This window comes from Pongo pygmaeus, chromosome 2, assembly GCF_028885625.2.
Source record: "Pongo pygmaeus isolate AG05252 chromosome 2, NHGRI_mPonPyg2-v2.0_pri, whole genome shotgun sequence".
Classification (NCBI taxonomy): Eukaryota; Metazoa; Chordata; class Mammalia; order Primates; family Hominidae; genus Pongo; species Pongo pygmaeus.
The window spans coordinates 44989284-45012527 of record NC_085930.1 but is presented as its reverse complement, the minus strand read 5'-3'; the positions used below and the strand labels follow the sequence as shown (position 1 = coordinate 45012527).

At 36.4% G+C, this 23244-nt stretch overlaps 1 protein-coding gene across 2 annotated transcripts in view; it reads left to right on the top strand.

Annotated features, from left to right (window-relative positions):
* The window catches only part of SLC9C1 (solute carrier family 9 member C1), a 171580-nt gene that overhangs the window by 24627 nt on the left and 123709 nt on the right, over window positions 1-23244 (top strand). The window contains exons 7-9 of one of the 2 annotated variants that reach the window (XM_054482329.1): window positions 9260-9362; window positions 11253-11396; window positions 12500-12674. In XM_054482329.1, the coding sequence (XP_054338304.1) occupies window positions 9260-9362; window positions 11253-11396; window positions 12500-12674 (422 nt within the window). Of the gene's footprint in view, window positions 1-5525; window positions 5688-9259; window positions 9363-11252; window positions 11397-12499; window positions 12675-23244 lie in introns of both variants that reach the window. The other variant, XM_054482328.1, reaches the window with a different exon arrangement.

Below are 23244 nucleotides of genomic sequence, written 5' to 3'. Positions count from 1 at the left end.
GAACTGAAGGAAATAGAGACCAAAAAAACCCTTCAAAAAATAAATGAATCCAGGAGCTGGTTTTTTGAAAGGATCAACAAAATTGATAGACCGCTAGCAAGATTAATAAAGAAAAAAAGAGAGAAGAATCAAATAGATGCAATAAAAAATGATAAAGGGGATATCACCACCGATCCCACAGAAATACAAACTACCATCAGAGAATATTACAAACACCTCTATGCAAATAAACTAGAAAATCTAGAAGAAATGGATAAATTCCTCAACACATACACCCTCCCAAGACTAAACCAGGAAGAAGTTGAATCTCTGAATAGACCAATAACAGGAGCTGAAATTGTGGCAATAATCAATAGCTTACCAACCAAAAAAAGTCCAGGACCAGATGGGTTCACAGCCGAATTCTACCAGAGGTACAAGGAGGAGCTGGTACCATTCCTTCTGAAACTATTTCAATCAATAGAAAAAGAGGGAATCCTCCCTAACTCATTTTATGAGGCCAGCATCATCCTGATACCAAAGCCTGGCAGAGACACAACCAAAAAAGAGAATTTTAGACCAATATCCTTGATGAACATTGATGCAAAAATCCTCAATAAAATACTGGCAAACAGAATCCAGCAGCACATCAAAAAGCTTATCCACCATGATCAAGTAGGCTTCATCCCTGGGATGCAAGGCTGGTTCAATATACGCAAATCAATAAATGTAATCCAGCATATAAACAGAACCAAAGACAAAAACCACATGATTATCTCAATAGATGCAGAAAAGGCCTTTGACAAAATTCAACAACCCTTCATGCTAAAAACTCTCAATAAATTAGGAATTGATGGGATGTATCTCAAAATAATAAGAGCTATTTATGACAAACCCACAGCCAATATCATACTGAATGGGCAAAAACTGGAAGCATTCCCTTTGAAAACTGGCACAAGACAGCGATGCCCTCTCTCACCACTCCTATTCAACATAGTGTTGGAAGTTCTGGCCAGGGCAATTAGGCAGGAGAAGGAAATCAAGGGTATTCAATTAGGAAAAGAGGAAGTCAAATTGTCCCTGTTTGCAGATGACATGATAGTATATCTAGAAAACCCCATTGTCTCAGCCCAAAATCTCCTTAAGCTGATAAGCAACTTCAGCAAAGTCTCAGGATACAAAATCAATGTGCAAAAATCACAAGCATTCTTATACATCAATAACAGACAAACAGAGAGCCAAATCATGAGTGAACTCCCATTCACAATTGCTTCAAAGAGAATAAAATACCTAGGAATCCAACTTACAAGGGATGTGAAAGACCTCTTCAAGGAGAACTACAAACCACTGCTCAAGGAAATAAAAGAGGATACAAACAAATGGAAGAACATTCCATGCTCATGGGTAGGAAGAATCAATATCATGAAAATGGCCATCCTTCCCAAGGTAACTTACAGATTCAATGCCATCCCCATCAAGCTACCAATGACTTTCTTCACAGAATTGGAAAAAACTACTTTTAAGTTCATATGGAACCAAAAAAGAGCCCGCATCGCCAAGTCAATCCTGAGCCAAAAGAACAAAGCTGGAGGCATCACACTACCTGACTTCAAACTATACTACAAGGCTACAGTAACCAAAACAGCATGGTACTGGTACCAAAACAGAGATATAGATCAATGGAACAGAACAGAGCCGTCAGAAATAATGCCACATATCTACAAGTATCTGATCTTTGACAAACCTGACAAAAACAAGAAATGGGGAAAGGATTCCCTATTTAATAAATGGTGCTGGGAAAACTGGCTAGCCATATGTAGAAAGCTGAAACTGGATCCCTTCCTTACACCTTATACAAAAATCAATTCAAGATGGATTAAAGACTTAAATGTTAGACCTAAAACCATAAAAACCCTAGAAGAAAACCTAGGCATTACCATTCAGGACATAGGCATGGGCAAGGACTTCATGTCTAAAACACCAAAAGCAATGGCAACAAAAGCCAAAATTGACAAATGGGATCTAATTAAACTCAAGAGCTTCTGCACAGCAAAAGAAACTACCATCAGAGTGAACAGGCAACCTACAAAATGGGAGAAAATTTTCGCAACCTACTCATCTGACAAAGGGCTAATATCCAGAATCTACAATGAACTCCAACAAATTTACAAGAAAAAAACAAACAACCCCATCAAAAAGTGGGCGAAGGACATGAACAGACACTTCTCAAAAGAAGACATTTATGCAGCCAAAAAACACATGAAAAAATGCTTACCATCACTGGCCATCAGAGAAATGCAAATCAAAACCACAATGAGATACCATCTCACACCAGTTAGAATGGCAATCATTAAAAAGTCAGGAAACAACAGGTGCTGGAGAGGATGTGGAGAAATAGGAACAGTTTTACACTGTTGGTAGGACTGTAAACTAGTTCAACCCTTGTGGAAGTCAGTGTGGCGATTCCTCAGGGATCTAGAACTAGAAATTCCATTTGACCCAGCCATCCCATTACTGGATATATACCCAAAGGACTATAAATCATGCTGCTATAAAGACACATGCACATGTATGTTTATTGCAGCATTATTCACAATAGCAAAGACTTGGAACCAACCCAAATGTCCAACAATGATAGACTGGATTAAGAAAATGTGGCACATATACACCATGGAATACTATGCAGCCATAAAAAATGATGAGTTCATGTCCTTTGTAGGGACATGGATGAAATTGGAAATCATCATTCTCAGTAAACTATCGCAAGAACAAAAAACCAAACACCGCATATTCTCACTCATAGGTGGGAATTGAACAATGAGAACACATGGACACAGGAAGGGGAACATCACACTTCGGGGACTGTTGTGGGGTGGGGGGAGGGGGGAGCGATAGCATTGGGAGATATACCTAATGCTAGATGACGCGTTGGTGGGTGCAGCGCACCAGCATGGCACATGTATACATATGTAACTTACCTGCACATTGGGCACATGTACCATAAAACCTAAAGTATAATAATAATAATAATAAAAGAAAAGAAAAAAAAAAAGAAATAAAGATGCTTAATAAGCTTTACTGCTATTTCATTTGACAATTGTGAATCAATACTTTTCAGAGTAACCATTGTTTTTATAACTTCTGTAATTATTTAAACAGTGTTACTAATCTGTGAAGTTAGCACATATTTTATAATAGGGAAAAATTAAGAAAGATTATTTCACTCGGAGTTCTTACTCTTTCCAATTTGAGTGCTAGAAATTTTAAAACAGTATAAGCAGTAATGGCTTTGCTTTGAGACTTTTCTTGGCTAAACAAATCTAGTTATCAAACATGTTACTTATTAAAATGTATTTTCCTTTCCTAAAGGAAAAAGCAACTTTCAAACTGGGGTCTTCTAACTCCAGATTCCTGTATGTTTCTGCAAGTAGAGTCAGCCTCCATCCTATATTTCAGTGACAGGAGATGCTGGACTCAAAATTATTGCCGTGACCAGCTCTGTGCCTAGCGCTCATGTGGCCTAGAGGCATGTGTAGTTCCAGCAAATGAGCCTATGATGGCCTCGGGCTCCCTGTTTTCCTGGGAAGGGCATCATGACATTGCTCTGTGGAAAGCAATTAGCCAAATATAAAAGTAACAACACCAAAGAAGCAAATATCTTTTGGTGCATGAATTTTACTTTTGGAACCTAAAAAGCACTCAGAGAAGCACAAAAAAATGTATGTACAGAAATATACATTGCAACATTGTTTATCAGGGTGAAAAGCTAAAACATATGAAATGCTCAAAAATAAGGAAGCGATCAGTCACTTTGGCAGGCCAACATAATGCAGGAGATTCACCCAGCTGAGGCCTAGAGACATTCCTCTTTCTGTATTTCCTGTGTGTATTACATTAGATCTAGAGTATCACTTCCATGAGTTTAGGGACTTCCTACTTGTTCCTTCATGTATCTCTAAAATCTATTACATGTTTGACACGTTAAAGGCACTGAATAAATTCCTTAATGGAGACCGAAAGGAGCTCTTAAACTAAACTGACCGAATTTTACAAACTTAAGCGTGGCTTTTAGCAGTTGAAAATAAACTCTTTCAACACAGAAAGAAGAAAATATTGTCCACCTACCCCAAAGACAATGAGCTATTTTTATTAACATTAGTTTTAATGGACAAATCATAATGTATACATTTATGGGGTACAATGTGAGGCTTTGATATATATATATATATACAATGTAGAATGATTGAATCAAGCTAATTAACATAACCTCATTTAACTATAATTTTTTATGATGAGAGATTTGAAATTTACTCTCTTAGTTATTTTGAAATACCAATACATTATCATTGACTACAGTCACTTTGCTGTGGAATAGATCCGAAAACTTATTATTGCTTTCTCTTGGAAACTTTGCACCTGTTAATCAACAATTCCCTATTCTCTTTCTCCCTACATCCCCAGCCTCTGGTAATAATTATTCTACTCTCTATTTCTGTAAGTTCAACTTTTTTAGTTTCTACATATAAGTGAGATCATGCGGTATTTTCCTTTCTGTGCCTATCTTATTTCACTTAGCATAATGTCCTCTAGGTTCTTCCATCTTGTTGTAAATAACAAGATTTCCTTCTTTTTTAAGGACAAATACTATTTCATTGTGTATGTTTACCATATTTTCTTTATTCATTCACTGATGGACACTTAGTTGACTCCATATATTGGACATAAATAACCTGATTAAAAAATAGGCTAAGAACAGACAGACATTAAAAGAAGACATACAAATGGTCAACTGGTACTTTTTTTTTTTTGAGACAGAGTCTTGCTCTGTTGCCCAGGCTGGAGTGCAGTGGTGTGATCTTGGCTCACTACAACCTCTGCCTCCCTGGTTCAAGCTGTTCTCATGCCTCAGCCTCCCAGGTAGCCAGGATTACAGGCATGTGCCACCACACCCAGCTAATTTTTGTATTTTTAATAGAGATGGGATATCGTCATGTTGGCCAGGCTGGTCTCAAACTCCTGGCCTCAAGTGATCTGCCCACCTCGGCCTCCCGAGAGATTGTAAGTGCTGGGATTATAGGCATGAGCTACAGCACTTGGCAGTCAACAGGTACATTAAAAAATGTTCAGCATCACTAAACATTAGGGAAATGCAAATGAAAACCACAATGAGATATCACTTCACATCTGTTAGAATGGCTTTTATCAAAAAGATAAAAGAGAAGTGTTAGTAAGATTGCAGAGAAAAGGAAACTCTTGTACACTGTTGGTGGGAATGTAAATTAGTAAAGCTGTTATGGAAAACTGTGTGGAAGTTCCTCAAAAAACTAAAAGTAGAACTCTACCATATGGTCCAGTAATCCTACTTCTGGGTATATATCTAAAGGAATTGAAATCAGTATGTCGCAGGGATATCTGCACTCTCATGTTCATTGCGGCAGTTAGCTAATTTTAAAGATAATGATGAAAAGGAAAATTAACCCGGAATATCAATTAAAATTAAGGGCAAGTTCTATTAACTATTTCTTATTTATGCCCCTTTCTTGTAGCTGAAGAGATCGTGTATGGAATTTGTTCACATATTATAGCAAGTTTCTTGTTTGGAATTCTAAGTTCAAAACTGATTCAATTTTGGATGTCAACTGTTTTTGGTGATGATGTCAATCATATAAGTCTCATCTTTTCAATTCTGTATCTCATCTTTTATATTTGTAAGTGAGGGGCCTATGCCTAAAATAAAATCACATAGAAAACTTCAAAATAAAAATATATGAAAAATGCATACCAGGCAAAAGTTAGTAAAAACATTCAACTGATCTAGACAGAATATTTTTATTAAAATAATCTATCAAAAGATATTAAACATATGAATATCTATACAACAGAAAACAATGTACCAATATTAGCAAATACTATTATAAAAGAAAGAAAAATTTGACAAAACTATCATCACAGAAAGATAAATTATTATGCCTTTCCCAGAGAATTTCATGACTAATTGAACAAAAAATGATTATGGCTATAAAAATATTTAAATATCTTATAAGGTTGGTTTATAAGATATATAGAGTTTTACCTCCCAAAACAGAATGCATGTCCTTTACATATACCTGTAGACAATTTGCAGAAATTAACTCGAAGAACATTTCAATAAAATTTCAAACATTGTTCAACCGTGATGCAATTAAACTAAATATGAACTACAAAAAGAGGGTTCCTACCAGGCATGGTGGCTTATGCCTATAATCCTAGCACTTTGGAGGGCTGAGGCAGGAGGATCACTTGAGCCCAGGATTTCGAGACCAGTCTGGGTAAGATAGTGAGATCCCATGCCTACAAGAATTTTTAAAACTAGCTAGATGTGGTGGCACATGCCTGTAGTCCCAGCTCCTCAGGAGCCTGAGGTGGGAGGATCACTTGAGCCTAGGAATTTGAGGCTTCAGTGAGCTATGATCGCACTCCCTCCCGGGCAACAAAGAGAGAAGCCGTCTCTCTAACAAAAAGGCGGCGGGCGGGGGCAGTTTCTACCTGTAAATTAGATATTTTGTCTTGGTAACTGTTAGATCAAAAAGGCAATCAAAATAGAAGTTACATATAAGTAAAGCTAAATGTTAGAACATCTATCAATATTATTAATCCATGTCCCACAATCACCTCCTCACAAAAATATGGTAGCTATTGATAATTAGCCATACCGCTGTTTCCTGACACAGCCTCAGAATCACATTTAACTCAGCTCCTCAGACAGCCCTTCACATGATTTGGAATTGACATGCAAGATAACACCTAGTTACCTCACCTGTACTATGTCTCTGTTACATTTAGGAATAAGACAATGGTGTATATTCTCACATCTATGATTAAAAATAATTCTGAAGGCTCTAGCTAATGCAATAAGGGGGAACATTTATACATATTTTAAAAGAAAAAATGGTTAGATTGATCACGACATTTTATATCATACAGAAAATTCAACAGAATTAATTGGTAAACAAAGTCAGCAAGACCCTTTGATAGCTTAATATAAGATAAAGTTATCCAAAACAATTGATGGTATTTTTATCAGCCAGCAATAACTAGTTAGAAAATATGAAAATTTGATTCTTTTTGTGTTGGTAAAAAGTTACAAAATATCAATGAATAAACTTAACAAATAGTTTCCACCTAAACATAGAAAATTATAAAAGTTATTAAGAAATATAAAGTTTGAATAAATTGAAGCATAGAAAAACTATTCTTCAGAAGTGCTAGAGTAATGGGAATTTATTATTTTTCCCTCTGAAGAGGAAAAGGCAGACCAGAGGATCTTGAGGCTTTCTAATGAATTAATCAGTGGATTAAATTCAATTACAATACACTGAGGGTTACAGAATCCAGCTAACGAATTAACAGACAGTGAGAGAATGATCAGTTAATTCAGGTAGGTTCCTCATGTACTAGTATTCATGTGTATACTTAGATTCCTAAAAGAAAATCCAACAAATATAATTTCTTCTAACATTATTTTTAATAAGTAACCCTAGTTTCAAGATTAAAGGTTATACTTAAGGAAATAATTTTAAACTTTTAGAGTCGAGATGTCTCAATAAACATTTTAGGAAGAAACCTGCCAGGACAGAATTTCATTAAAACAAGATGCGGAGTAAATATAAATTTAATGTAAAAAGACTTTCCCTGTGGCCTGGCTTCATGTTCATATTATTAGTACCTTCAAGATAGTCATTATAAATATTTTCCTGACTTCACCATCACCTAAGAAGTTATAATACCTAATCCAGGGCTTGATTGTTTCAAAGAACCTATGTCCATGATTTCTTCTTCTTTCATGATTCAACAATGACTCTGCCTTTGTTACCATTTTCAGCCAGGACTAAAATAAAAAATAGACAACTTGTAATTTTCCATCTTTAGAAGGGAAAACTCAATAATGTAATAATGGCATTAATTTCACTAAATTAAACTTTATTACAATCCAAATCAAACAATGATAGAAATTTTTTTGGTTTTAAAATTTCCTTCTCTCTCTCTCTCTTTTTTTTTTTTTTTTTGTTTTTGAGACGGAGTCTCGCTCTGTCACCCAGGCTGGAGTGCAGTGGCCCAATCTCTGCTCACTGCAAGCTACGCCTCTCAGGTTCTCGCCATTCTCCTGCCTCAGCCTCCCGAGTAACTGGGACTACAGGTGCCCACCACCACGCCTGGCTAATTTTTTATATTTTTAGTAGAGATGGAGTTTCACCGTGTTAGCCAGGAGGGTCTCAATCTCCTGACCTCATGATCCACCCGCCTTGGCCTCCTAAAGTGCTGGGATTACAGGTGTGAGCCACCACGCCCGGCCCTGTCTCTCTCTTAGAAACAGAGTCTTGCTCTGTTGCCCAGGCTCTGGAGTACAGTGGCATGATCATGGCTCACTGCAGCCTCAACCTCCTGGGTTTAAGCAATTCTCCCACCTCAGCCTCCTAAGTAGCTGGTACTACAGGCATGTGCCAGCAAGCCAAGCCAATTTTTAAAATTGTTTGTAGAGAGAGGGTCACGTTATGTTGCCTAGGCCAGCCCCGAACCCCTGGGCTCAAGCAATCATCCGTCAGCCTCCCAAAGTGCTGGAATTATAGGTATGAGCTACCGTGCCTATCTAAAATTTCATGACAATTTCAAAAGTTCAGCTAGAGAAATTAATGTGTGAGAATAGACAAGACAATTTTTTTAAGTGGAGAACTTTCTCTACCAGATAATTAAATGTTTTAATAGGTCTACAGTAATTAAAATACAACTGTTGTAACACAAGTATACAAAGTAAGTCAAAGAAATGCAAAGGGCACAGAACTAGTCGAAGTATGAATGACAATTTAATATATGATAAAAGTAGCATATCCACAATATTCTTTAGTATTAAAAACAAATATTTCAATTTTTACTTATTAACTGGAACTATATCTGCTAAGAAGTTGTGGGCAAGTTCACGAAATCATCAGCTGATTTTCATTTCAACCCTCCAGAACCCATCTGAAACAACCAGACCTCCAAAGTATGCTCCAGCCTCAATGGGGTATGTGAAGCAGTGCAAAGATGCCCATAGTAGGCTTTATAATACAATTGGATATAAGTTGGAGGAAGAAAAAGGACATGGGGTGTTGGTAATAATTTGCAATATTTTTCAGCTGAAATCAAGTGAAGTTGCCTCTCTATAAAAGTCACGGTACTGTCACAACATCTGATACTTTTAACTCGGGTAAAATTTGTGCTGCTGTTGATGTTAAATTAATACTTTATTTTTTTTTAAAAATAGGTGAGTTAGTTGGAATGTCAGGAATATTTACTCTGGCCATTGTGGGACTTCTTTTAAATTCTACAAGTTTTAAAGCAGCAATTGAAGAAACACTTCTTCTTGAGTAAGTGGGTAGCATATTTTGACTTTATTTCATACACTGGAAGCTATAATATGATAATAGTAACAATATCTACATCTACATGGTCGAAGTAAGATTTTCAAAGACTGGAAAACTGCCCAACTAAAAACCTTTCCTAGATTTTATTTTTTCTTGCCTGTGTCTTTGAATCCTCCAATTTAAAGCAAATTCGTAACCTTACCTTGAGTTCATGTTGGTTCTCTTTCCCCACTCCTTCCTCAAGTCTCTGATTATCTCCTCAATAATTTCCCATATAAAATCTTGTACCCACTAGTAAGAGGGTGCCAAAAGTGCAGTAATTGAGAAGTAATATTTTAATATTTTAATGCAATATCTTAAAATTAAGTTTAAGTTGAACTTAAGGCAAAAAAAACCTAAAGATCAATATTTTAAGGACAGTGAAGTGCTGTGTAAAGCAAATCAGAAGAGTAAGCTGGGGCATTTGAAGAGGATTAGCAGTGTTATAAAAGAAAGTATGACCAAACTAAATGTAAGCAAGACTATGGGTGGAAAAGTGCAAATTGTGACTTGCTCAAGGGAAATCAGCTGAGAGGTGAGTAGTTATCAGCCAAAAGGAAGAGCACTTTCTGTAATGCTTCAATACATAGGGTGGAAACTTGACCTGAACCACATAATGAAAACATATGTGTTAACAAAGGCCCTGAAAGTAAACCATAATTTTTAGAGTTTTGGGACAACGTTATAGAAGATAGAATTAATTCTGGTGTAAGAAGCTTAAAAGATATAGGGTCTTATAGGATTCTGGAGCACTTCAATAAAATTCCATGCCAATTACAATGGGAGTCAATTGTACTTGCACTTAGGCAAAATTAAATGGACCACAGCTGAGGGAAGAATTTAAAATGCTACACAAGTATTAGTTATATATATGGGGAATGATTCTGAAGGTTTTCCTCTCCTTCTTGCTCCAACTGTAAGCTGGATCTTCAAATATATTACTTATCTTTATTCTTCATTCCTTATAAGTTGTGATGTCTTTCTTGCCTGCATTCCTAGTACTATTGAGCCTACAACTGAAGTAGGTGATCTCTCTGAACCTCAAAGTGATTTCTAAATCATTCTATCTCCTACTTCCTTAAAAGAATCCAATTTTGAATCTCATGCCATCAGAATATACCATCTGCCTCTTGACTGTGATTATCTATAGAACTCTAAGTCGCATTCTCCATTTTGTGAAGATTTTAGTTCCTGTCTCACTGTGACTCTCCAATATTACTCTATCACCATTCTTAGTGATGTCAGTATTCATACAGTTAATCCTTCTACTCCCTCACCTTTCAATTCCTGGATCTTCTCTCCTTGTATAAGTATGTCCACCACTCCTCTTTAACCACCCACTCCCACAGTTGTACAAGTAACTACTTCATAAACTCAATTGCAAGAATCTTACTATCTAAAATATGGTATGTGCCAACTTCTACTCTTGAAAATAGTGGAAATCTAAGATAATACTGTTAAATCCTACTAACATCTCAAAACAACCTGTAACAGGTCCATGTTAACTCTTTAACATAGAAGGTGTATCATCTCCCATCTTTTCACTATATGCCATCTAGTACCTAAGTTCTCACAATTCTGCAACCATACTGAGACTAAAATTTGTTGATTCTATGATCTTTTACTGACCCTCACCCATCTCATATTTTCAATTCCTCTTTATCCAGGTCATTTCTTTTGTGTAAAATAATTTAATAACTTTTCATCATTTTCAGCTACAAGTCAAAGTTGTTTGTAAATGTTTTATTCATTTTTTGGTAATCATTAGCACAATGATTCACATAGATAAACCTCGTAATAAAGATGTCAAATTAATTAATTATAAATATTTTTAATTTTTTCTGAATGCTGCAGATTCTGGACTTTTCTATCACGTATTGCTTTTCTCATGGTGTTTACTTTCTTTGGACTTCTAATTCCTGCACATACATATTTGTATATAAAATTTGTTGATATATACTATTCATTAAATATCTACTTCACACTGATTGTTTTAAGGTAAGAACATCATTAAAATTTTTCTATTTATAGATAATTGAGTAAGTTTGAAGGTCATCTTTTAAATAACACAAAGATTTCGTACCTTAGATTGAAAAATTGACTCAAACTTTCCGAGGAACATCAGCAAATAAATGCTTTGTAATTTTTTTTGGCTTTTAACTAAATTTCAAAGCAATGCAAACTCTGTAAGTTTTTTTAATTAGAAAAAAACACAATTAACATTTGACATATTTTGTCCAATGTTTTTGTAATGACATTTCATGAAGTTAAGTACCTATTATAAATAAAAATCTTGTTTTTGCTCAATATTATATAACAAACAATTTTCTATTAATTAAAAACTATAGTTAGAAATTGCTTTTTAAAAATCATAGGGAAGCCCTCTTTGTAAATGTCTTTTTTTCTCAAATAATTTTTGTAGTTTCTTTTTCCACTGTTAAGAGGTAGAAAAAGTCTGTTCATGTAGCTGAAAAGGAGATAGCATAGAGTGAGAAAAACCACCATAACTACAGTCTCATAGTTCTTTAATCTCCATTACTGAAATGGTTAACATTCTACTTCCATCTAGTTGAATTGTTGAAGTCAAGGCATCTAGTGCCAAGTAAAAGAAAATTATTTCCCAAATTATCAGATAAAATTAGTGTAAAACATAGGAATGATGTATGACTGAAGGAAAAAAAATCTGGCCAATATTGGACCAATTCAGCAAGATTAAAATCTATAAACAAAAAGAAACAGAGAACATTTTCTCACTTCTTATTCATTAGATTTGTTTTTATTTGGGGTGGGGATTCAGAATTTGTGTACAACACGTCTCGAACTTTTCTTTTTCCTCCTGAAGCAGCACCACTCAAGGATGATGTAAACTTACTATGCTACTCACCTAGTAGAAAGAAACAAAGAATAATACCATTCTCTTGGCGTGTCTCTCTATGGAATACCTGCTGCATTTCTTTGGTGTCATGTCAACAGTTTGTGAAAGATGTCTCATTTGTTTGAGAGTTAGGAATTCTACAAGGAGTAGATTAGAATAGAGTAGCATGAAATGGAAAGAAACTCATATGAAAGAATAACTTTGTAAAAATTGTTTTGTCTTTTAGATTTGTGACCCTTCTGTTAATGAGCCCTGTTTTGTCTCGAGTTGGTCATGAGTTCAGCTGGCGCTGGATATTCATAATGGTCTGTAGTGAAACGAAAGGGATGCCTAATATAAACATGGCCCTTCTGCTTGCCTACTCTGATCTTCATTTTGGATCTGACAAAGAAAAATCTCAAGTAAAGAAAGCTGTATTTTCTTATTTGAATATTGTATAAAACTATTACTGTGTATTTAAAATATATATTTTTTGTAGTGAGGTAGCTCAACTTCACTTGGGATGTAGGAGTGATTTAGCTATGATGGCAAGACTGGGGAGAGGAGGAACAACTGGCAACTTTCCTTCTCCCCTGAAATAGGTTTATTACAAAGATCAAAGTAATTAAAACTTATCAATCATTTAAAATAGTACCTGGTATAAAATGTGCACTCAATAATGTTTTAATTATTTATTGCACTCAAGAGAAGTGAAAACTTTCTTATGATTGGCCCTATTGCCTTCTGTAACTTTCTGAGGCTCATTTAGTAATGCTGTGAGCCAAAACATTTTAATTGTCAGGTAAAACACTCTAAACAGTACCCTCAAACTCTGCTTAGCAGAAAATACAGGGCATAATTCTCCTTCTACCATGTGTCTGGGCAAGATAATTACAAGGCTCTGTATAAGAAAATTTCTGTGCAGATATCACAGAGCATCTGATGCTTTTATCATCTGGGTTTTTTTTAACAAAAATTCCAAATGTAAAAAGAGAAGTGGCAAAATAATCATCATGTGTCTACTTAAATAATACTCAGTCCAAATATTTAAAAAACTAATCTTTAAACTGCCTTTAAAATCAAAATTATCCGATATTGCGTGACCTCTCCCTTCTATCTATTTCTACATGCCCAAATAATCAAGATTAGTGTCATCACCATACACCTGATCAGTGTGATGGCTAACCTTGTGCACAGATCTAGGTTCTGAAATTTTCAGCTTAGCTGCTATTTGCTGTGTGGACATCAGCAAGTTTTTAATTTCCACCTCACCTCAAGTATCAGTTTCCTTACTCCAAAACAGACTTAATAGTATCAATGGTTTGCTGGTAAATATTTAACAAGTAACTTAAGTGTTGAGGTGAGCGGAAGCCCTAATTTGTAGTATTTGCCCATTTCTGTTGTGTAATCACTTCCACCAACAGAACATCAGTCAGCTCATAAACTTCCGAAATTGAACGATTAGCTCTCATGAGCTAGTAAGAGCCAGCCTAGCACACTACTTTCACAAAGCTTTATTATGAGAAACAAAAAATGTGCATAAAACACTTGGCACATTGTTTAGCATATAGCAATTGTACAATAAATACAAGCTCTGATGATGAAATTATAAGTGACAATATACTTTGCGGTAGTGTTTTAAAATAAAATTTTAGTAAGTAAAATCATTTAGTAAAATATCCTCACTAGAAGTAACTCCTTGAGAAGAAAGTAGCACTCCTTTTCTCAATTTAATCTAGCTGAACCCTACAGTTAATACTTACCCAGAGGCATTACAGTAAAGGGTTAAAAATATTAACATCAAAGATATATTGCCTTTTTAATTCTGTCTCTACTACTTATAAGTTATGTTATATTGGGAAAGTCACAGTGCCCTAGCTTCCCATCTGTGTAATTGTACAGTATTGGTAATTACCTCACAAAATTGCAGTGAAGATTAAATAAGCCTCGTATATTGTATTATAAGCCTGTTATATGTGTTAGCTCTTATTAATTTTAAACTATTTAACTAATTGGGTGGTCTTTTACCTAGAATGCAATGCACTTTAGATTGATTTAGAAACTTTTTGAAAAATATCAATGTCTGTGGAATTCTAGTCTTTACTATGATGAATAGTGGATATCAGACTTACTTTCCATAGTAAACAATTACAAAAATATTTAAAATATATGAAGCAACTGATTTGGGGTATTGGATAAGGGACATTGCCTGGTTAGATCCTTCAGAGAAATGGAACACATAAGGAGAGTTCACATTCACTCTGATCTTTCTTCAAAAATGTTGCACAGAGAAGTGAAGGCCAAACAGGATGCAGTAAACTTACTGGGCAGAAAATACCTATATGAGAGTTTAGGGCTACTTAACTAGCTAGAATTTGGGGAGGCAGGGTATCATGGAGGGAAGAATTGTGTAGAAAAAGGAGCACCAGAAATTTAAATTTCCTTGGATCATTACTTCAATGCTAATCAAAACAAGCAGAGATTTTGCAGGAGGAGCAGCAGAAAAGAGCTGCTTGGGAGTTTTTGGCTGAATGAATATTGTAAAGGCCATCGTAAAGGATATTGTAAAAGCTCTGGCAGATACTTGAGTTCTGACTAGTCATGGTGTATAAACCTCACTGAAAACTACATAGGTTAAGTTGTGAATCCAGAAAGACCATGTCTTAGAAATAAGAATTATGCCCTAAAGAAATGTGTATTTTAGACCCATTTGAAGAAAGACTAGAATCATACCTTAGTAGGATAATGTGATCTGCCAGTAAATTAACTGCCTGACACAAAACTTGGAAACTCTTTACAGGAAGACAATGTAATCAAGACTCTCAAGAATGTAACATCCATAATATGTAGCCTAAAATCTAATATTACTATGCATGTGAAAAAGCAGGAAAATGTGGTCTATTACTAAGAGAAAAAATTATTCAATAGAAACAACCCAAAGATGACACAGATGTTGGAACTAGCAAAACTTTTAAAAATATACTCAAGAATCTAAAGAAAAAATGGCCATAGGAAATGAAGATATGGGCTATTTCAGTGAAGAAATGGAAACCATAAAAAAACTAAAGAAAAATTCTGGAAATAAGAAATATACAAACTAAAAATTTTCGTTACCAGCTTCATGGCAGATTGGACTGTGCAGAAGAAAAAAATAAGTTCTAAGTTAATATGTTCTACAAGAGTGAGAAAATATATGAAGCAAAAACTGATAAACCTAAAGGGAGAAATAGATAAATTATAATTGGAAACTTTAATACTCCTCTATATAACTCAACAAATTATAGAACAACTAGACAGAAAATCAGCAAAGATATGAAAGAATTGAAATCATCATCGACAAATAGGATCCAATTGATGCAGAAAAAACATTTTACAAAATGTAAAATCCATTCATGATAAAAACTTCAAAACATAAGAATAGAAGGGAATTTTCTAATGTTGATAGAGAACATCTGTAAAAAGTCTATAGGTAACAGCATAATTAATAGTGAAAGACTGTTTTCCCTTTAAGATTTGGAACAATGTAAAAATGTCTACTTTTTCTTCTTGTAAAACTTTTATTTTAGGTTCAGGGATACATGTGCAGGTTTGTTATATGGGTAAATTGCATGGCATGGAATTTTGGTGTACAGATCATTTCACCCAGGAAATAAACATAGTACCTGATAGATATTTTTTCCATTCTCACCCTCCTCCCAACCTCCACCCTCAAGTAAGCCCAGTGTCTGTTGTTTTCTTCCTTGTGTCCATGTGTACTCAATGTTTAGCTCCCACTTATAAGTGTGATATATGGTATTTGGCTTTCTGTTCTTTTGTTAGTTCACTTAAAATAATGATCTCCACCTCCATCCATGTTGCTGCAAAGGACACGAGGACATGGTCTTGGTTTATGTTTTTTGCTTTTTTTTTTTTTTTAGATAGGTAAACTCATGTCACAGTGGTTTGTTGTACAGAATATTTCATCACCCAGGTACCAAGCCTAGTACCCAACAGTTATTTTTTTTCTGATCCTCTCCCTTCTCCCATCCTCCACCTTCAAGTAGTCTCCACTATCTGTTGTTCCCTTCTTTGTGTCCATATGTTCTCATCATTTAGCTCCCACTTATAAGTAAGAACATGCAGTATTTGGTTTTCTGTTCCTGCATTAGTTTACTAAAGATAATGGCCTCCAGCTCTGTCCGTTTTCCTGCAGGACATGATCTCATTCTTTTATGTGGCTGCATAATATTCTGATATGGTTTGGCTCTGTGTCCCCACCCAAATCTCATGTTGAATTGTAATTCCCAATGTTAGGGGGAGACTGGATCATGGGGATGGATTTCCCCCTTACTGTTCTCATGATAGTGAGTGAGTTCTCATGAGATCTGGTTGTTTAAAAATGTGTAGCACTTCCCCTTTGACTCTCTCTCTCTCCTGCTCTGCCATGTGAAGATTTTACCTGCTTTTCCCCTTTGCCTTCTGCTGTGATTGTGAGTTTCCTGAGTCCTCCCCAGCCATCCTTCCTGTACACCCTGCAGAATCATGAGTCAATTAAACCTTTCTTCTTTATAAATTACTCAGTCTGGCCAGGTGTGGTGGCTCATGCCTGTAATCTCAGCACTTTAGGAGGCTGAAGTGGGTGGATCACCTGAGTTCAGGAGTTTGCGACCAGCCCAGCCAACATGATGAAACCCTGTCTCTACTAAAAATACAAATACCTGTAAAACTAAAAATAAAAATACAAATAGCCTGTGTGGTGGTGCACACCTGTAGTCCCAGATACTCAGGAGACCGAGACATGAGAATCTCTTGAACCCTAAAGGTGGAGGTTGCAGTGAGCTGAGATTGCACTGTTGCACTCCAGCCTGGGCGACAGAGTGAGACTCCATCTCAAAAACAAAAACAAAAACAAAAAAACCCAAACAAACAAACAAACAAAAAAACCCCACCCAAGTCTCAGGTAGTTCTTGATAGCAATGTGAGACTGGACTAATACATATTCTGTGTTGTATATGTACATTTTCTTTATCCAATCTGCCATGGTGGACATTTAGGTTAATTCCATATCTTTGCTATTTGTGAATAGTATAGGCATGCATGTGTCTTTATGGTAGAACAATTTATATTCTTTTGGGTCTATACACAGGAATGGGATTGCTGAGTCAAATGGTAATTCTGATTTTAGCTCTTTGAAGAATTGCCACACTGCTTTCCACAAAGATTGAACTAACTTACACTCCCACTAACTGTATAAGTGTTCAGTTTTCTCTGCAACCTTGCCAGCATCTGTTATTTTTTGACTTTTTAATAATAGCTATTCTGACTGGTGTGAGATGGTATCTCACAATGGTTTTGATTTGCATTACTCTAATGATCAATGATACTGAGCTTTTTAAAATATGCTTGTTAGCTGCATGTATGTCTTCTTTTGAAAACTGTCTGCTCATGTCCTTTACCTACTTTTAATGGGGTTGTTTTCTTGTAAATTTGTTTAAGTTCCTTATAAATGCTGGATATTAGACCTTTGTCAGATGCATAGTTGGCAAATATTTTCTCCCGTTTTGTAGGTTTTATATTTACTCTGCTGACAGTTTCTTTTGCTGTGCAGAAACTCTTATGTTTAATTAGATCAATTTTATCAAGTTTTGCTTTTGTTGTGATTGCTTTTGGCATCTTTGTCATGAAATCTTTGCCACTATCTATGTCCAGCATAGTATTGCTTAGGTTGTCTTCCAGAGTTTTTACAGCTTTGAGTCTTACATTTAAGTCTTCAATCTATCTTGAGTTGATTTTCTTATGTAGTGTAAGGAGGGGGTCCAGTTTCCACCTTCTGTATATGGCTAGCTAGTTATCCCAAAACCATTTATTGAATAGGGAGTCCTTTCCCTATTGCTTCTTTTTGACAGCCTTGTCAAAGATAAGATGGTTGTAGGTGTGCAGCCTTATTTCGGGGCCCTCTCTTCTACTCTGTTGGTATAAATGTCTGTTTTTGTACCAGTACCCATGCAGTTTTGATTACTGTAGCCCTGTTGGACATTTTGAAGTCAGGTAATGTGATGCCTCCAACTTTTTTCTTTCTGCTTAGTATTACCTTGGCTATTTGGGCTCTTTTTGGTTCCATATGAATTTTAAAATAGATTTTTCTAGTTCTGTGAATGTCATTATTAGTTTGATAGTAATAGCATTCAATTTGTAAATTCTTTGGGGCAGTATGTCCACTTTAATGATATTGATTCTTCCTATCCATGAACATGGATTATTTTCCATTCATTTGTGTCATCTCTGATTTCACTGGGCAGCATTTTGTAATTCTCATTGTAGAGATTTTTTACCTCACTGGTTAGCTATATTCTTAGGTATTATTTGGGCAATTGTGAATGGGATTGAATTCCTGATTTGGATCTTGGCTTGGTTGGTGGTGGTGCATAAGAATGCTGATGAATTTTGTATGATGATTTTGTATCCTGAAACTTTGCTGAAGCTGTTTACCAGTTGATGGAGATTTGGGCCAACTGTGGGGTTTTCTAGATACAGAATCATGTCATCTGCAAATAAGGATAATTTGACTTCTTTTCCTATTTGGATACACTTTATTTCTTTCTCTTGCCTGATTGACCTGGCCAGGACTTCCAATACTATAATGAGTAGGACTGGTGAGAGAGGGCATCCTTGTGTTGTGCCAGTATTCAAGAAGAATGCATCTAGCCTTTGCCTACTCAGTATGATATTGGCTGTGGGTTTGTCATAAAGGGCTCTTATTATTTTGAGGTATGGTCCTTCAATACCTAGTAGATTGAGAGTTTTTAACAGGAAGAGATGTTGAATTTTATCAAAGTCTTTTCTGCATCTATGGAGATCATCATATAGTTTGTCTTAACTTCTGTTCTGATCAATCACATTTGTTTATTTGCATATACTGAACCAACCTTGCATCCCAATCAAGCCTACTTGATTGTGGTGGCTTAGCTTTTCCATGTGCTGCTGGATTTTGGTTTACTAGTATTTTGTTGAGGATTTTTGCATCAATGTTCATCAAGAATATTGGCCTCAAGTTTTCTTTTTTGTTGTTTCTCTGCCAGGTTTTGATATTAGGATGATGCTAGCCTCATAGAATGATTTGGGGAGGAGTTTTTCCTCCTCTGTTTTTTGGAATAGTTTAAGTAGAAATGGTACCAACTCTTCTTTGTGTATCTGGTAGAATTAGGCTGTGAATTTGTCTGGTCCATGGCTTTTTTTTGGTTGGTCTATTTGTTACTGATTCAATTTGGGAACTCATTACTGGCCTGTTCAGGGAAACACTTTCTTCCTGGTTGAGGCTTGGAAAGATGTATGTGTCTAGGAACTTATCCATCTCTTCTAAGTTTTCTAGTTTGTGTGCATAGGGGTGTTCATAGTAGTCTCTGATGGTTATTTGTATTTTTGTGGGGTCAGTGGTAGCGTACACTTTGTCATTTCTAATTGGGCTTATTTGAATGTTCTCTTCTTTATTAGTCTAGCTAGAAGCTTATCTGTCTTATTAATTTTTTCAGAAATAAAAAGAACCACTGCATCCATTGATCTTTTGAATGATTTTTTTGTGTGTGTTTTGATCTCCTTGGCTCAGCTCTGATTTTGGTTATTTCTTATCTTCTGCTAGCTTTGGGGTTGGTTTGCTCTTGCTTCTCTAGTTCTTTTAGTTGTGATTTTAGGTTGTTAACTTGAGATCTTTCTTTTTGATTTGGGCATTTCATGATATAAATTTCTCTCTTGACATTGCCTTAGCTGTGTCCCAGAAATTCTAGTATGTTGTCTTTTCATTCATATTAGTTTTGAAGAACTTCTTGATTTCTGCCTTTATTTTATTATTTACCCAAAACTCATTAAGAAGCAGGTTGTTTAATTTCCATATAATTGGATGGTTTTGAGTAATTTTTTAGCCTTAATTTCTGTTTTTATTGTGCTGTGATCTTGGAGTGTGTTCAGTATGATTTTTTTCTATTGCATTTGCTGAGGATTGTTTTATGTTTGATTGTGTGGTTGATTTTAGACTTTTTGCCATGTGGTGATGAGAAGAATGTATATTCTGTTGTTTTTTGATGGAGAACTCTATAGAGGTCCATAAGGTCCATTTGGTCCAATGCTGAGTTCAGATCCTGAATATCTTTGTTCATTTTCTGCCTTAATGATATGTTTACTACTGTCCGTGGAGTGTGAAAGTCTCCCTCTATTCTTGTGTGGGAGTATAAGTCTCTTTGTAGGTCTCTAAGAACTTGGTTTATGAATCTCAGTGCTCCTCTGTTAGGTGCATTAATATTTAGTATAGTTAGGTCTTTTTATTGAATTGAACCCTTTACCATTGTGTAATGCCCTTCTTTGTGTTTTTAAAAATTTTGTTGTTTTAAAGTCTGTTTTGTCTGCAAATAGGATTGTTTAACTCCTGCTTTTTTTTTGTTTTCCATTTGCTTGGAAAATATTTTTTTTGAGCCTATGGGTGTCACTGCAGATGAGAGGGGTCTCTCGAAGACAGCACACCATTGGCTCTTGGTTCTTTATCCAGCTTGCTGCTCTCTGTCTTTTAAATGGGGCATTTAACCCATTTATGGTCAAGGTTATTATTGATATGTGTGGATTTGATCTTGCCATTGTGTTGTTAGCTGGTTATTATGTCAGTTTGTTTGTATAGTTGCTTTATTGTGTCACTAGTCTGTGTATTTATGTGTGTTTTTGTGTTGGCTGTCAGTGACCTTTCCTTTCTATATTTAGTGCTTCTTTACAGATCTCTTGTAAGGCAAGTCTGTTGGTAACCAACTCCTTCAGTATTTGCTTATTTGAAATAAAAAAAAATTTATTTCATGTTCACTTAGGAAGCTTAGTTTGGCTGGATATGAAATTATTGGTTGAAGATTTTTTGTCTAAGAATGTTGAATATAAGCCCCCAGTCACTTCTGGCTTGTAGGATTTCTACTGAGAGATCCACTGTTAGCCTGATGGGTTCCTTTTGTAGGTGACCTGCCCTTTCTCTCTAGCTGCCTTTAATTTTCTTTTCTTCATTTTGATATTGTAAAATCTGATGATTGTGTGTCTTGGGGATGATCTTCTTGTATAGAATCTTGCAAGGGTTCTCTGTATTTCCTGAGTTTGACTGTTGGCCTCTCTAGCAAGTTTGGAGAAGTTTCATGAACAATTTTCTGAAATATGTCTTTTAAGTTGTTTGCTTTCTCCTTATTCCTTGCAGGGATGCCAATAATTTGTAGTTTTACCTCTTTACGTAATCCCATATTTTTCAGAAGTTTTGTTTAACCTTTTTCATTCTTTTTCCCTTTTTATATGACTGTCTTATTTCATGGATCAAGCCTTCAAGTTCCAAGATTCTTTCCTCATCTTGGTTTATTCTGCTGTTAATACTGGAGATAACCTTGTGGAATTTTTGTAGTGTGCTTTTCAGCTCTATCAGATCAGATCTGTGTATCATTTTATTGTGATTCTTAGCTTCCTTGGATTGGTTTTGCCATTCTTCTGAATCTTGATGATATTCATTACTATCCACATTCTGAATTCTATTTCTGTTATCTCAGCCAATTCATCCTGGTTAAGAACTCATGTTGGAAAACTAGTGGGGTTATTTGGAGGACATAAGACACTCTGGCCATTTGAGTTGACAGAGTTCTTGCATTGGTTCTTTCTCATCTCTGTGTTTGGGTGTCCCTTTAGCTGTGGTGCAGATTGAGTGCAGTCAGTAGACTTCTTTTCTGAATGTTTTCACTGGGCCAAGGCTTTGTGCAGAGTCTTTATTTGTAAATGACTTCTTGTCTTTGGTTTCACAGGGCGGATATGTTAGTGAGGTATTTTTGGTGTTGAAACTTTGTGGTGTGAACCAGTAGGTGGTGGTTAGGTATTGTGGTCAGTTGGTGGGCTCTTGCTTGGTCACATGGCTCCCCTACATTTCCTCACAGTTGCAGCCATGCTCTCTGTCAATGCCCTGAACATGTGGGCTCGTTTCCTACTTGAGTGCTGGCTGTAGATCACAAATTGGCACTCCAAGTCTGCCTATCACAGCTCTTGTGTGATCTCACTGTTGCCTTCCCCAACTTGGAGGCAACAGTGGAAAGGACCTTAGCAGTGGTTGTGGATGAAGGTCTTTTGCCTGTCTGCTGGGGGCTCCACCCCAGAGAGATGCAGGTGAGTAATCATTCAGTGCAATTGTCCAGAATGCGGGATCTGTGCTGTGGGCCCAAGCTTAGTGAGGAGATATAGGTTTAAGGGCCCACATAACAGTCTGGTTACTTTTTCATAAGGATGCTGTGGTATGCTGGTAGTCATCTCCAGTCCCTAGTCTCCTCAGATTTTCCAGGACCTGAAGTTATCACTAGTGATGGCTGTGAAACAGAAAAATGGTGGCCTGCCCCTCCCCCTCCCTTTGGGAGCTCCAGCCCAGGGAAGTACATACATTTTGCCAGCCTGAACACACCAGCAGGAGGTGGCTGGAGTCTCCACTTGGTAGATCCCGCCTACTGCGGAGGAATGGGATTATGGACCCACTTGAAAAAGGAGTCTGGCCTATTTTCCCAAGGGCAGCAGTGCTTTGCTGGCAGTTCACTCCAGTCCCTGGTCACCTTGGACTCTCTAAAGCCTGAAGGCAACAATGGCTAAGGCTACTAAACAGCAAAGATGGCAGTCCACTCCACCTTCTGAGAGCTCCATCCCAGAGAGTTTTGAAATTGCTGCTGACCAGAAAACAACAGCAGGGGTGGCTGGAGACCCCAATCAGGATGTCCCATCCAGTGAGAAGGATCAAAATCAGGAACCTGCATAAAAAGGCATTCTGGCTGCTTTTTCATAGAGCAATTGTGCTGTTCTGGGGGTCTGCTTGAACCTCCAGTTGCTTCACACTCTCCAAAGCCTAAAGGCCACCATGCTTAAGTTGAGAAACAGCAAAGATGGTGGCCTACCTCTCCCTCTGGTAGCCCCATCCCAGGGAGGTTGGAAACTGCTGCTGACCAGAAAACACTGGTGGGGGTGGTTGTAGACTGTGGT